The sequence below is a fragment of the Jaculus jaculus genome, chromosome 1, assembly GCF_020740685.1.
Source record: "Jaculus jaculus isolate mJacJac1 chromosome 1, mJacJac1.mat.Y.cur, whole genome shotgun sequence".
Taxonomy (NCBI): Eukaryota; Metazoa; Chordata; class Mammalia; order Rodentia; family Dipodidae; genus Jaculus; species Jaculus jaculus.
In genome coordinates this window covers 281,982,201-281,994,877 of record NC_059102.1, presented here as the reverse complement: position 1 = coordinate 281,994,877, position 12,677 = coordinate 281,982,201, and the positions used below count along the sequence as shown (strand labels likewise).

The following is a 12,677-nucleotide window of genomic DNA, read 5'->3' as shown; positions in this document are numbered from 1 at the left end:
TCAGGATATGACATGACTAAGTAAATCTATGTATGATATATAAGATACAGATTAATATTTATTTCATATGTGTCCTTTTTATTGTGAGGATGATGCTATACCCCTAAAGGTAGTAATAATCTTCTGGTTGGTTGAGAAGCAGCTTTGTGAACAGTGGGTATGAAAGAAGGAATATCAGCTCCTAAGCAAGGTCATATCTAACTCTCTAAAACTAATTATTGAATGAAGCTCCCTAAACCTGGTATGTTTCTTTAGTTTAAGAGGAAGTTACTATTTTTGGCCTTGTGTTGTGGGTGAACCATCTGATTTTAAGAAAAATAGTGGAAAGTCTGAGATATTTCTTTAGAACCACTTACTGAGTTAAGATATAACTGATGTTCTTTTCTGAGTGTGTTTTGTTGTTTACAAACAGTATATTAAGTTGAGGGATCATTTTAATGTTACTTTTGCAACTTGCAAAACTATAATTGAAGTGGAAACAGTTCATTTTGTTAACTGAAATCTCTAAAGGAAAAAAGAAAAAAAAAAACTTACTGACTCTTTTAATCAGTGACCAAGAAGAGAAGATCTTTTCCATTATGAACTTATATTCTTTCATGTATTAGAAAATGATTATTATACATACAAAGAAGATTGATGTGTAACAATACTATTCAGTGTATGTTACATGCAGAATAAATTAATTTTGCAGTTATTTAAATATTTTGTTGGAAAAGTGTTTGACTTTAACTTCATTTGTTTTTCATATTTATATATTATTCAAAATATAAAAATATAAACACTTTTTTGGAGAGAAAGAGGCAGAGAGAGAGAGAGAGAGAGAGAATGAGAGAGAGAGAGAGAGACAGAGAGAGACAGAGAGAGAGAGAGAAAATGGGTGCAGCAGGGCTTTCAGCCACTGAGAACGAAGGCCAGATGCATGCGCCCCCTTGTGCATATGTGAGACATTGCATTCTTGCATCACTGCATCTGCCTGTATGTGACCTAGAGATTCAAACATGCATTCTGAGGCTAAGCAGGTAAGTTCCTTAACCACTAATCCATCTCTCTAGCACAAAAATATAAAAATTTAAATAAAATACATGTATCACATGATAAATTCATTATGGGAAAACAGGAAGTATCAGGTTTAGCTCAGTTTCCTTTTATACTCCTACTGTTTGACTATGTATAAGGACCATATAGATAGTCAGTTATACTTTGTCTACTCATCTTACAAAACAAAGCACTTACTAATACAAAATAACTGACAGGAATGTGGATGACTGGACCAAGGGAAGCAGTTACTATACTTAAATTCATAAAGCTAACATAAAGGTGAGATTACAACAAAATTTTATATGAAAATCCACTTTGTAATTACTGTGAACAAATTGGACATGATTTGTATAAGCTGGATGCGTATGTGCTCTACCAAAGTTATGTGTGTGACTATAGCCCACAATAGACTGGTGTTTGGAGGGGGGAAGGCTAGAATACAAGTAGGTCAGAGGACTCCATAGGCCCCAGAATGCCATGCTCCTTGGGAAAACACAGTGCTGAGGATAACAAAGCCGTTTTTCCCTAGGAAACTAACTTGCTAGAGGACTAATACAGATTCCTAATACCAAAACCAAGTTTCTGTGGTTTTCAATAAGGCCTTGAGTCTATAGTATGTTATTACAGAAAACTTAGCAGACAGAATATGTTCACTTACTTGAGTTATTATAAAAGTGGTTGTTTTTTCTTAATGTACAATTAAATAGCATTAATTTTGGACCATATATATACTTTCTGATCTGTTTCTCTAGTCAGTCATTTTTTTCCACTTTCTCTGATTTGCAATTTTTGTGGGAAATACCAGAGATAACATGTAAAGAAAAATTTGAATTCAGAAACTATGATGAAAATACCAAAAACACCTCAGAGAAGCTAAATAATTTCCTGATGTTGACAAACTTATGTAAATGAAAAGGTACAATTTTTAACAAAACAAGTCATCCTATTAATCCTATGCTTCCAATATAACTCATTTTTGATACCTGGTTTGTTGATTTTTGTAAAAATATGTTTATCTTGATTAATAAAGACATGATTTATATGAACCTCATTGTTGAAGTGATTTTGCATAAGATTTTGCCAGAAAAATATTTCAAAAATATAACTATGACTTACATAAAGTAATGTAAATATTAGCAGGATAGTATATTTACTTATTTTTTTTCATTTCATAAAATAATGTAATTTGAAGTTTTGCATTTTGCTAAGAATATAAAAATTATATGGAACCATATGATGAGATGAAATAAAAATATGGATGGTTTTTGTTGCATACAGACACCAAAACTTCTTCCATACTCATGGGCAATACTCCTCAACACAACTTCTGAATTTGCTTCTAGAAAGTCAGTCATCATTCCTGAGGGTTTCTCTTGGCTTTACCATCATCTTCAATGTAGAAATGGAGCAATATGAATTTCAGTTCTTAACACATTCTTTATGCTATGCTTTCTTCCAAATATTATTGTATAAATTTGAAGAATATTTTAGGAATCTTGGTTACATTGAGGACTTTTTTATGTCTTTGAATCTCAAGGTTACTAAAAATTAAACTTACTTGACAAGGATCTAGAAATAGTTAATTCTAGATCTACAAAAGGATCTAGAATTCAGGATTCATTACCCTACAATATGTGGAGAAATTTAGACATAGTTTAATGAAACATGTACAATTTTAGCACTGAGAATTGATCCTATATATTGTGATAAAATTAGTTTTCATTTTGCATGGAATATTAATGGAATCATTTTCCAATTTTATCAATGGCTATTCATCATATTAAACATCAGAACAAGAATGCTTTGATATCACCAAACCTCAGATGTAGTAAGTTTCTGAGAATCTGTTCTGTAGATTCCAATGGGAACATCCCCTGTTGAAGAACATAACTTCTGGTAAAGTCTGGCATATGTTCTGATCCACAAATCATCCTCAGTGATTTTCATCTAGGACACAAATCAAATATTTGTAAAATAAATGTTTAAGAAGAAAACATGTTTATTTTTCACTTTACAAAGGCAGAACCTATCAATATTTTAAAATCTCAGGGTAGCATTTCATGTCTTTGTTCATTTATTAAGTTTAGTTATTTACTATTCACCTTATGCTGGGACTTCACACAAACTTAAATTTAAGTATTCAGCTTGGGGCAGTATGATATTATATTAGTTCAGTATAGGTAAGCAATACACTCTGGCAATTGACTTGGGAAGCACTGTAAACCATGTAAAGAGTTTTAAAATTGGGTAATAATTAAAAGCTGCTATTGACATTTAATGAATAGAGTTCACTGGTGCTCCAAAGGTAAAGTGCAGAGCACACTATTATTAAACAACAACAATGTACTGTTTTCCCCGTGTTCATTAACACTCATATTGAAAGATATATGTTATTGTATGATGCCAGGCTAAAGACAGAGCACTAGAGTTCTTGTTCTACTTTGTTGTTTATAAATCTAAACTGCTAGCAAAACACGGTATTCAACGTAGAATTAGCTTTTAAAAAACAACAAAGAGGAGACAGGTATTGTGAAACAGGCCTGCAGTCCCACATACTTGGAAGGCTGGGGTGAAAAGGTCCTTTGAACTCAGGAGTGTGAGGCCAGCCAGAGTAACATAGTAAAGTCATCTGATACAAATACAGCAAAAAACACAATGGGTTGTATTCCATGATCACTGTGTTCATAGATAGTACAGTATCCTGTCCCTGTCCATGTCACTATCAACATGCTAGATAGAAACAACAATTAAAACAATAACTTGAGTCAGGCATGGTGGTACACACCTTTAAACCCAACACGCAGGAGGCCAAGGTAAGAAAATCACTGTGAGTTTGAGACCAGCCTGGGACTACAGAGTGAGTTCCAGGTGATCCTGGCCTAAAATGAGACCCAGCCTAGGGAAAAACACAAAACAAAACCTGGCTCTAAATTTTGAAAAGATTTCCTATTTGCAATGTCTGCTAAAATATTATTCTTGCATTTTAAGCAATTAACACTTAGATGTAACCTTTTCATACATATGGAAAGAATATAAGAATAAAAGAATTAGCAAAGATTTATGGTAGATGGATTTCAACACTTTCTATCAAAACACTACTATCTCAGTAATTGTTAACTTACAGAACAAAGAAACCCAGATCCTGGTATTGTGTCCAGTCCCAATAGGAGCCTGGTGATAGAAATCATATAGTCCTTCACAAATGACTGCAATATAAATAAAATATGTATGTATTATAAATTTGAGATAGGCAGAATAGTAAGGGGTGTAACATTTAAATTCTTCTGAAAGAAAGCTTCTTGCTTCATATCATTAAGGCTCAATAGAAATGAAGCAAAATATATCTTGCCAATATCATAAATAAACATATATATTTAAGTTTATATTAAGAAAATATAGCAAATCATTGTTTATAAATATCTTAGTACACTTGATTTTTATGTGCACTGCTAGGTACAATATAAATATTGTATATACTTTAATAACTAAAAATTTATAAGCTGAAATAACATGGTATTATTAATTGTAAATTAAATTTATGATGAAGTATTTGAGACATAATTCCTTTCTCACTAAGATTATCCTTATTGTAAAATATAATACATTTATAAAATATACTTATCATTTCTTATTACATATATTCATTTTAAAAATCATTCCATGCTAAATTGGAACTCTTTAAAAATAATTTAATAATATTTGCTTGAAATGAAAGAGCATACAACTTATTTATAGAAACCCAGGCAATACTATATGCACCACATAACAAAAGTCATACTCAAAAATCATTCCTATGACTGAATATGAAACCTATAATAAGAGAACCTTCTTAAACATAAACAAGGGTCTGGGTTTGATTCCCTAGCACCAACCAAAAGAAAATAATTTCCAAAAGCTCAAGAACTGCTAATAATCAACCAAAAGTCAAGACAAAGAGAAATTATTTTCTACATTTTGTTAATTCTGAAATGATGTTTTTTAAAACAAAACACAAAATAAAGTTATAAGTTATATCTGGCAATTTTAAATGAAATTGAATATGATTTATTAAGAGGAAATAATCTAATATAGTAAATTATAAGTGTGTTGTATTTTGAGAATTTCTTCCAATTTTATACACATATATTCACACATATACAAACATGAACAATATATATTTATTGAAATACAAAATGAAATGTATTTAAAACACTAAGGACTATAAAAACTCTAGTCAACATTTTTTGCAGAAGCTTCAGAAAATAACTAATTTCTGGATGTTTAAAAATAAAGAGCAAGAAAACCTTCACTCCTCCTTTAAAAGATTATTTTCCTTCTATAAGTTATAGAGTAGAATTTTTCAAGTTATATTACTGTAACAAAAGATTCTGCAGTTCAATAATATGAAAACCAAAGTTATGTAGCTATTTAATACACCTAAACATTTGTTTATTGTTGATAAGGCATCTTCAGTTTCAAACATGTTCTTCAAACATGCCCTGCCTTGCAGTATTCTCTTTTAGAAATTGTGTGTGTGTGTGTGTGTGTGTGTGTGTGTGTGTGTGTGTGTGTCCTGACATGATTAAAAGCATATTCCTGGGCAAAGCCCAGCAGGAAAACTTTAGCTCTCTTTTGATTAGTTTGTTCAGCCAAGTATTTATAGACAAGTACACAAAGATATATCATCAAAATGAATATGAACAAAAATATGTTTTAGAGCTTAATTTGTGGATATTGTTATAAAACAAAGTTCCATGAAAGTTCCAACAGAGTTCCAAAGTGATCTTGTTTGTCAATTAGTGGAAATATTTAGATAGATTTTGTGACTAATCACAGAATAGAAAACATTCCTGTTATAAAACTGGCATAAATAAAAAAGTTTATGGATATTTGTATAAAATAGAATTCTATGAATCTCTTAGCAATAATGAAATGACAATGTTAACTTGGCATTTTTGTCTCTACAAAACTAAGGAGCTTTATATTATTGTAAAAGATTACATTTCTCTGAAATAAGCAGTAATTTACCAATTCTCAAACTGTTCTTAGTTGAATTTACTGAAATTTAGTATTTTATTTTAATCCTGGAAAAAGAAGCATAAGTAATGCTCTCTTTTCAATCTGTTTTTTATTAAATAAAAAAAAATCAATGATATAGTTAGATGAGAAAATGTATTACAATATCATAATAAATTTTATAGGACATTTGTTCCATAAATTGTCTAAAATAATTTTCATAGATTATTTTTCTTTTCTATTTTTTTTCTAATTTTTACAGAGAGCAAACGAGAAACAGAGAGAGAATTGACATACCAAGCCTCAACCATTGCAATCTAACGCCAGACAATTCTGCCACCTAGTGGTCATGTACCATCTTGCGCTTGCCTTGCCTTTGTGTGCGGCAAATGTGAGATCTGAAGAGTCAAACATGGTTTCTTAGGCTTAGCAGGCAAGTGCCTTAATCACTTAAACCCCAGCCTCCAATAGATTATTTTTCAAAATAACATTTTGTCAAAAATATTTCTTAAGTGTGTCATTGAATATATTGAATTTCTTCAAGCCAAACTTAAATTAGCAATTTAAGAGGATATTATCATTTATTTTTTAGTTAAAAATCTAAGCAAAATCTCAGCACCAGGGAGGATGAGTTAGAAGGATAATTGTGATTTCAAGGTCAAACTGGGCAACAGAGTGATTTCCAGATTAGTCCCAGCTACAGTGATACCTTATCTCAAAATGAAAAATTTTTTTTAAAGTATGTAATAAACATTTTGGAGTCAGGCATGGTGGCTCATGCCTTTAATCCTAGCATTTGGGAGGCAGAAGTAGGAGGATCAACATGAGTTTCAGGCCACCCTGAGACTACATTGTGAATTCCAGGTCAGCCTGGGCTAGAGTGATATCCTACCTCAAAAAAACAAAAATAAAAAAAATTAAACATTTTGAGAGTGAAAAACAAAAGAAATAGTTCATACCTGGTATAGAAGTGTATCCAACATACTGATACTGAACACCCTTCCAGCCGCAAAAGGTAGTCGAAACATGAAGGCCAAATTAGAACCTCTTTCACGTTCTTTCTGTTTAGAAATTGAAAAGATTTGTAAGCAGTCTCTATTTTCTGCACTGCTGTTTTGGTAATTTTTCCTGACAAATATAAAAAAGTTATCCACATATTATTACTCTTAGCTATCCTGCCTTCACTTAAAATTGATGTTTAAGTACCAAATAATTATAGTCTAATCATTAATATCTTGACCATTTAATCCTCATGGAATAGACATAATACAACAAATGAAAGTAATTTAATTTAATAAAAACAAAATCTGAAGTCACGTAATTTAACAAAGTGTGTTGATATGACTTAATGTTTTCCTATATGAGGGGAAAATATGCATGCAGAGACCTGCTTGGCTCTGTAATGCCTCTCTCACACCAGAATTAGTGTGCTGCAATTCTGGTTACCAATGTGATAGTATTCAAAGGTTGAAACAATGGGATGTTGATTAGTTCAAGGAAGCAGAGTCCTTCATATAATTAGTGCCCATAAAAAGACTTAAAACCCTTCCACCATGTACTCTCTAGAAACCAAATGTTCCTCAACATACAACATGGAGTCAACACCTTTATCTCAGACTTCTCCACCTCTAGCACCATGAAAAATTTGCATGTTTCCAAGTCCCTAGACCCCATTCTAAAGTGTTTTGGTATAGCACATTAGACAGAATGAAGTACACATCCTATAGTCTCTAGATTTCCATCATCTTTGTTTTACTTCTCTATCTACCTCTTAGGCTGTGTCAGCCACAAACATTTGCATAGAAGCGAATTTAAAAGTAAAATAAAACAATACAATGTGTTTATGTGCATGTAAGTATGAATTTATGTTATAATGCTCAAGATTTAAAAATGTAATCTCGGGCTGGAGAGATGGCTTAGTAGTTAAGTGCTTGCCTGTGAAGCCTAAGGACCCCTGTTCCAGTCTCAATTCCCCAGGACCCACATTAGCCAGATGCACAAGGGGGCGCATGCATCTGGAATTTGTCTGCAGTGGCTGGAAGCCCTGGTGCACCCATTCTCTCTCTCTATCTGCCTCTTTCTCTATCTGTCGCTCTCAAATAAATAAATAAAAATAAAGCAAAAAAATGTTTTATAACATGTAATCTGTTAGTGGATGTTGTGGATTGCCCATGTAAAGTCAAAATTGGAAAACTGAGGCAGGTAGATAGTGTTTGAGGCCATCTTGCACTAAACAGTAAGAATTCATCAATGAAAGTAAAATAAATACATTACTATCACTATTACTCTTTATTTTGATGTAGGTGGCTTCTGGATGACTTGAGGTGTTTTATCATTATTATTATTATTGGAGGGTGGGTAGATATGTAGATTTTCCTATGAACTTTGAGCAAATCTAGTTTGTTAGGTTTGGCACACACCCTAGAGATGACTGTTCCATGATATCTTAGGCCTAAGTTAAGTAAAGGGCTAGTCACTGTATGGTCATGGTTGCATTAGTCGGTTCCTGTGGAGAGGAGGATGCCTCACAGTACACCTTTCCATCTTATGACTCAAATTCTTTCTGCTCCCTCTTTCTCAGTCTTCCCTAAACCTTGGAGAGTTAGACATCTACTTTAATCTTGAGCTCCTGGCAGCCTCTTATTTTCTGTTGATGACTACTGATACCTCACCAAAGAGAGCACTAAACCAAGGGAAATATGACCAATCTGTAATATATTCATGTATTAAAGTTCCCAATAAGCTTTTAATATGAAAATTAAAGGGCTAGAATAAAAAATAAAATCCTGAGATATTGTCCAGGGTTTCACAATCAGAAGTCTAAGTGGAAAGATCAAGATTCCTGGGGTACTGCTCACAGCTCATCCCATCTCTTCCAGGAGAGCAAGACTCCTAGAGTAATGTCACAGCTCATCTCAAATATCCCAGTGAGAGCAGAACTCCTGGGGTATACTGCTCTAGGTCATCCTTCTCTTCCACTGATTTTGCTGGGTGACGTTTGTTACCTGAGCCATAACCTAGCAAGCTGAAGTTCACTTTCCATCTTCATTATTTTGTTTCTCTAGCTAAGTATGAGCATGTCATATGTGACAAAATGCATCTTTATGGCTTTCTATATTGTCTTGTCCTACTTTTTGATAGTATCTTTTTCTGTGATGAGAGTATTAGCTTAAGCAAAACTATATGAGCATGGATTTGTTCATATTTGGACCTGGAGAGTAGTGATAGATGGTGGCAGTGGACAGGCACAGAAGATAGCTGTGATGGTGATTGTAAGGGGGTGGAATGAACAGAGGTATGTAATAGCAGGCACAGGTAAGGATCCAGGTTGTCCCTGTGAAGATATTAAGATGCATAAGGAAACATAGAATCAAATATTGATTAAAATTCAAGCATGATAAATACCATGACAATCCCTGATGTAGTAATTAAAGCATGATTCCACCCCAGACTTCTTTCTTTTTCCACAATGTATGTGTACGATATGTAGCCCTGGTTAGTGTTTTCATCTAGGACCTTTCAATCCATACATCCTTTCTTAAACTCCAGTTTTAAGTACAAAGCTAAATATCCTCTCTATTCTTGCCTTCATATTATGCCATCATGAATTATCCATTACATGGAATAATCTTCTAATTTAAGAGTTGGTGTTAAAAATAACTAACCCAGCCATCAGAGAATCTCTGACTACCACACATACATACATCAAGTTTTCCAATTCCAACCCTCTATCCATTCAATTATCTTACATCACTTCACCTTTCTATAGTCTACTCCTTTAGCACTAGTCAGGGCTCAGCTAATCATTTTGCACCCTCATTATCGTTACTCAAAAGAGCCTATACTGTGGCTGCAGATTTTTTATTATTATTTGAAAGTGTTATTTTTTTGCTCATAAACCATATATGTATTTGTAGTCCTATAATCACACTTTCCTGAACATAGCTGGAGAACACAGAAGCAGGCCTTCTTTGAGTAAGAAATATTTTATAAAAAGTTTTTAACAGTATGTTGGCATTCATGTTTAAATTTCTTACAACTTTAGTAGGTCAATGTGGATATTTCTGAGTAAATAAGGACTTTTTTTTTCACACAGGTACACACTGTTTAGCCAGTACCTAAAATGTTCTTTATCATCTACCTAATTTCATGTGTTATTAAATTTCAATTACATTATATAGCACACTTTTCAAAAATATTAAGATTTTGAATTGAGGTTCAATATCAGAGAAGGTGCTCATTTATTAAAAATATGTTTATGGCAAGCAGCACATGGCTTAGAAATTGGGCTCTGGAAACATTTATGAGGATCAGGGTCAAATGTTGATTCTTACTAGTTGTATGGCCTTGAACCTCCCTGTGCCTGATTTCTCACTGTGAAATGGGAACATGTTGACATCTACATCCTATTATAACACAATAAACAAATCATCTAAAAGTGTTATATATTAGTACTTAATAAATGTTATTTTCTGTCAGTATTAATGTTTTGAATGTGTTGTTATTAAACCCCCCCCCCAAGACTGCATTTCTTATTTGCTAGAATATTGTATCCAAAGGTCTTGCTATTTTATGAGGTATAACTCAAATGTTACCTGTCCATAGAGGCCTTTCTCTATCATGTCAAAGTAGGCCTTCCATGATTACTATTAGAAATGACCTGTTACTACTTTCATTCTGATATTGAAATCTATAAATTCTCATTTATGTTTTGCTCTTGTAGATGTGTATGTGATGTGATGTGATGTGATGTGTGAGATATACTTCCCTGTATGTCCCTTGCAGTGCCCCATGCACTCATCTGCAGTGGCCAGAGCAGAACAGTAGGTGTCCCACTCCTTTGCTCTTCTGTACATTATCTTTGAGCCACAGTCTCTTAGGGATACTGTAGCGTGCAAATCTTCACCATCTGGGAAGACTCCCTGGCCTCCAGTCCCCTGTGAGACTGGGGTTACAGGCATACATGTCCAGTGGTTTTATGTGGTTTCCAGAGATCCAAACTGAATCTCTTTCAGGCCCCCACATTCTATTTCAGATTCCAGAAAGCTCTTAAACTCTTTAATCATTTATGTAATTTTTTTTCTTCTTCATGGATTCTCTTTAACAAACTCAAAAATATATTGAATGCTTTAGCTAATCTCTATTTCCTCATCACTCCAGTATTTTAAATATTATATTTTCTAAGACTGTATATGTGTATATTTGATGTACACAACTTAAACATTATATACATATATATATTCCCATTATTTTTCTGAGCTTCAGTCATAAACTACCACCTATATAATGCAAGAATCACCTTAATGTACTTTAAAATAAGTAAATGCACTGTATATTCACAAAGTCACTTCTTGCTCAGAATTTTCTTTCATTACCATTATCATATTTACCCTATAATTCATAAATGTAGGCTTAATAATTGCAAGTCAAAGTAATTGAAATATCCTACTTTGCTTTACATTTGCCCTATATTGTTTCTTTGGATAAATATAAAATGTCCTATCAATTTGACATAATAACAAATCCAATGTGGTCTCCTCCCATACATCCTCCCTTAAACAGGCCACTACTCCTTATCTACTATCTGAGAATTGCAGTCTCAGTTCAGACACTCTTGGCTCTGGCTCCCACTTCATTTCTCAGGATGATTGCCCAGTACTTTGCAGCACAGACATTTGATGAGTCAGAGTCATTGTCTAATTTCTGAAAATTCCTTCCTCATATTTTTTGGTTACAACACACATACTCACCTTAAAGAATTAATTGCTCTCCATATCTTCCCCACAAGGTCTCTTATCCCCTAAATTCCCCTGATGCTTCCTCCCTTTCCATAAGCCTCTCACACATACCAAACCAATGAATACAAAAGAGTTTGTAGCTTTCACCTAAAAATTCCTAAGTACTGTGAACAGAGCCTTGTGGGCTGCTCTAGTGGTAATCTTGAAGACTTGTGCCAGTATGAAATGTGGACAATAGAGGCCCAACTCATGTCGTTTCTTAGAGGAGCAAAGATTCTACTGGGACTTGGGCTAGAGGCCCTTCATATGGCACTCTGGCAATGAATTTGACTTCATTCTGCCTATGTCTTGAGAAACTGAGTGAGTCTGAATTCAAAAGTAAAAAGCTAATTATTTTAGTAGAGGAAATGTTAAGACAAGTTAGTATTCAGGCAGTTTGAAGATTACTACTCACTGTTTTTATTCAGATATTCAGTGAGAGAGAACAAAAATATATGAAAAAAAAGTTAGGTACGATGAGAAGTTGTGTGAGCAAGTTTAACAATCTGGTTGAGGAGGATGCAGAGAACAAAACATCTGCAACTGTAAAAGAGATTCACGACATTAGAGGGAGACCACATTCTTTTCACTGAAGCAGTAGGACAGACACTGTAGCAATAAGACTATACCCATTGGAGGCTATAACTTGTAAAAAATAAAATTCACTTAAAAGAAGGCTTGCCTGAGTATGCCACCAAAGAGGTTTCCTATGGGAAGCAATTTCCTAGGAAATTGTTCCCCAGGGTTAGCATACAGAAGTTTATTTAGCTGTGGTCAAAGAGAGCCAGGCTCTATCCCAAGCTCACAGAACTTGGCAATATTGTCCACTTGGTCCTGATATTGTAGGAATGAAAGATGCAAGATTAA

The 12,677-nt window shown here is 33.6% G+C and overlaps 1 protein-coding gene across 2 annotated transcripts in view; it reads right to left on the bottom strand.

Annotated features, from left to right (window-relative positions):
- Positions 1-12,677, bottom strand: part of Kcnt2 (potassium sodium-activated channel subfamily T member 2) — a 365,450-nt gene that overhangs the window by 28,828 nt on the left and 323,945 nt on the right. For both annotated transcript variants that reach the window (XM_004659523.3, XM_004659524.3), the window contains 3 exons: positions 6,993-7,094; positions 4,161-4,244; positions 2,857-2,985 (listed from right to left, as the gene is read on the bottom strand). In XM_004659523.3, the coding sequence (XP_004659580.1) occupies positions 2,857-2,985; positions 4,161-4,244; positions 6,993-7,094 (315 nt within the window). The remainder of the gene's footprint in view (positions 1-2,856; positions 2,986-4,160; positions 4,245-6,992; positions 7,095-12,677) is intronic.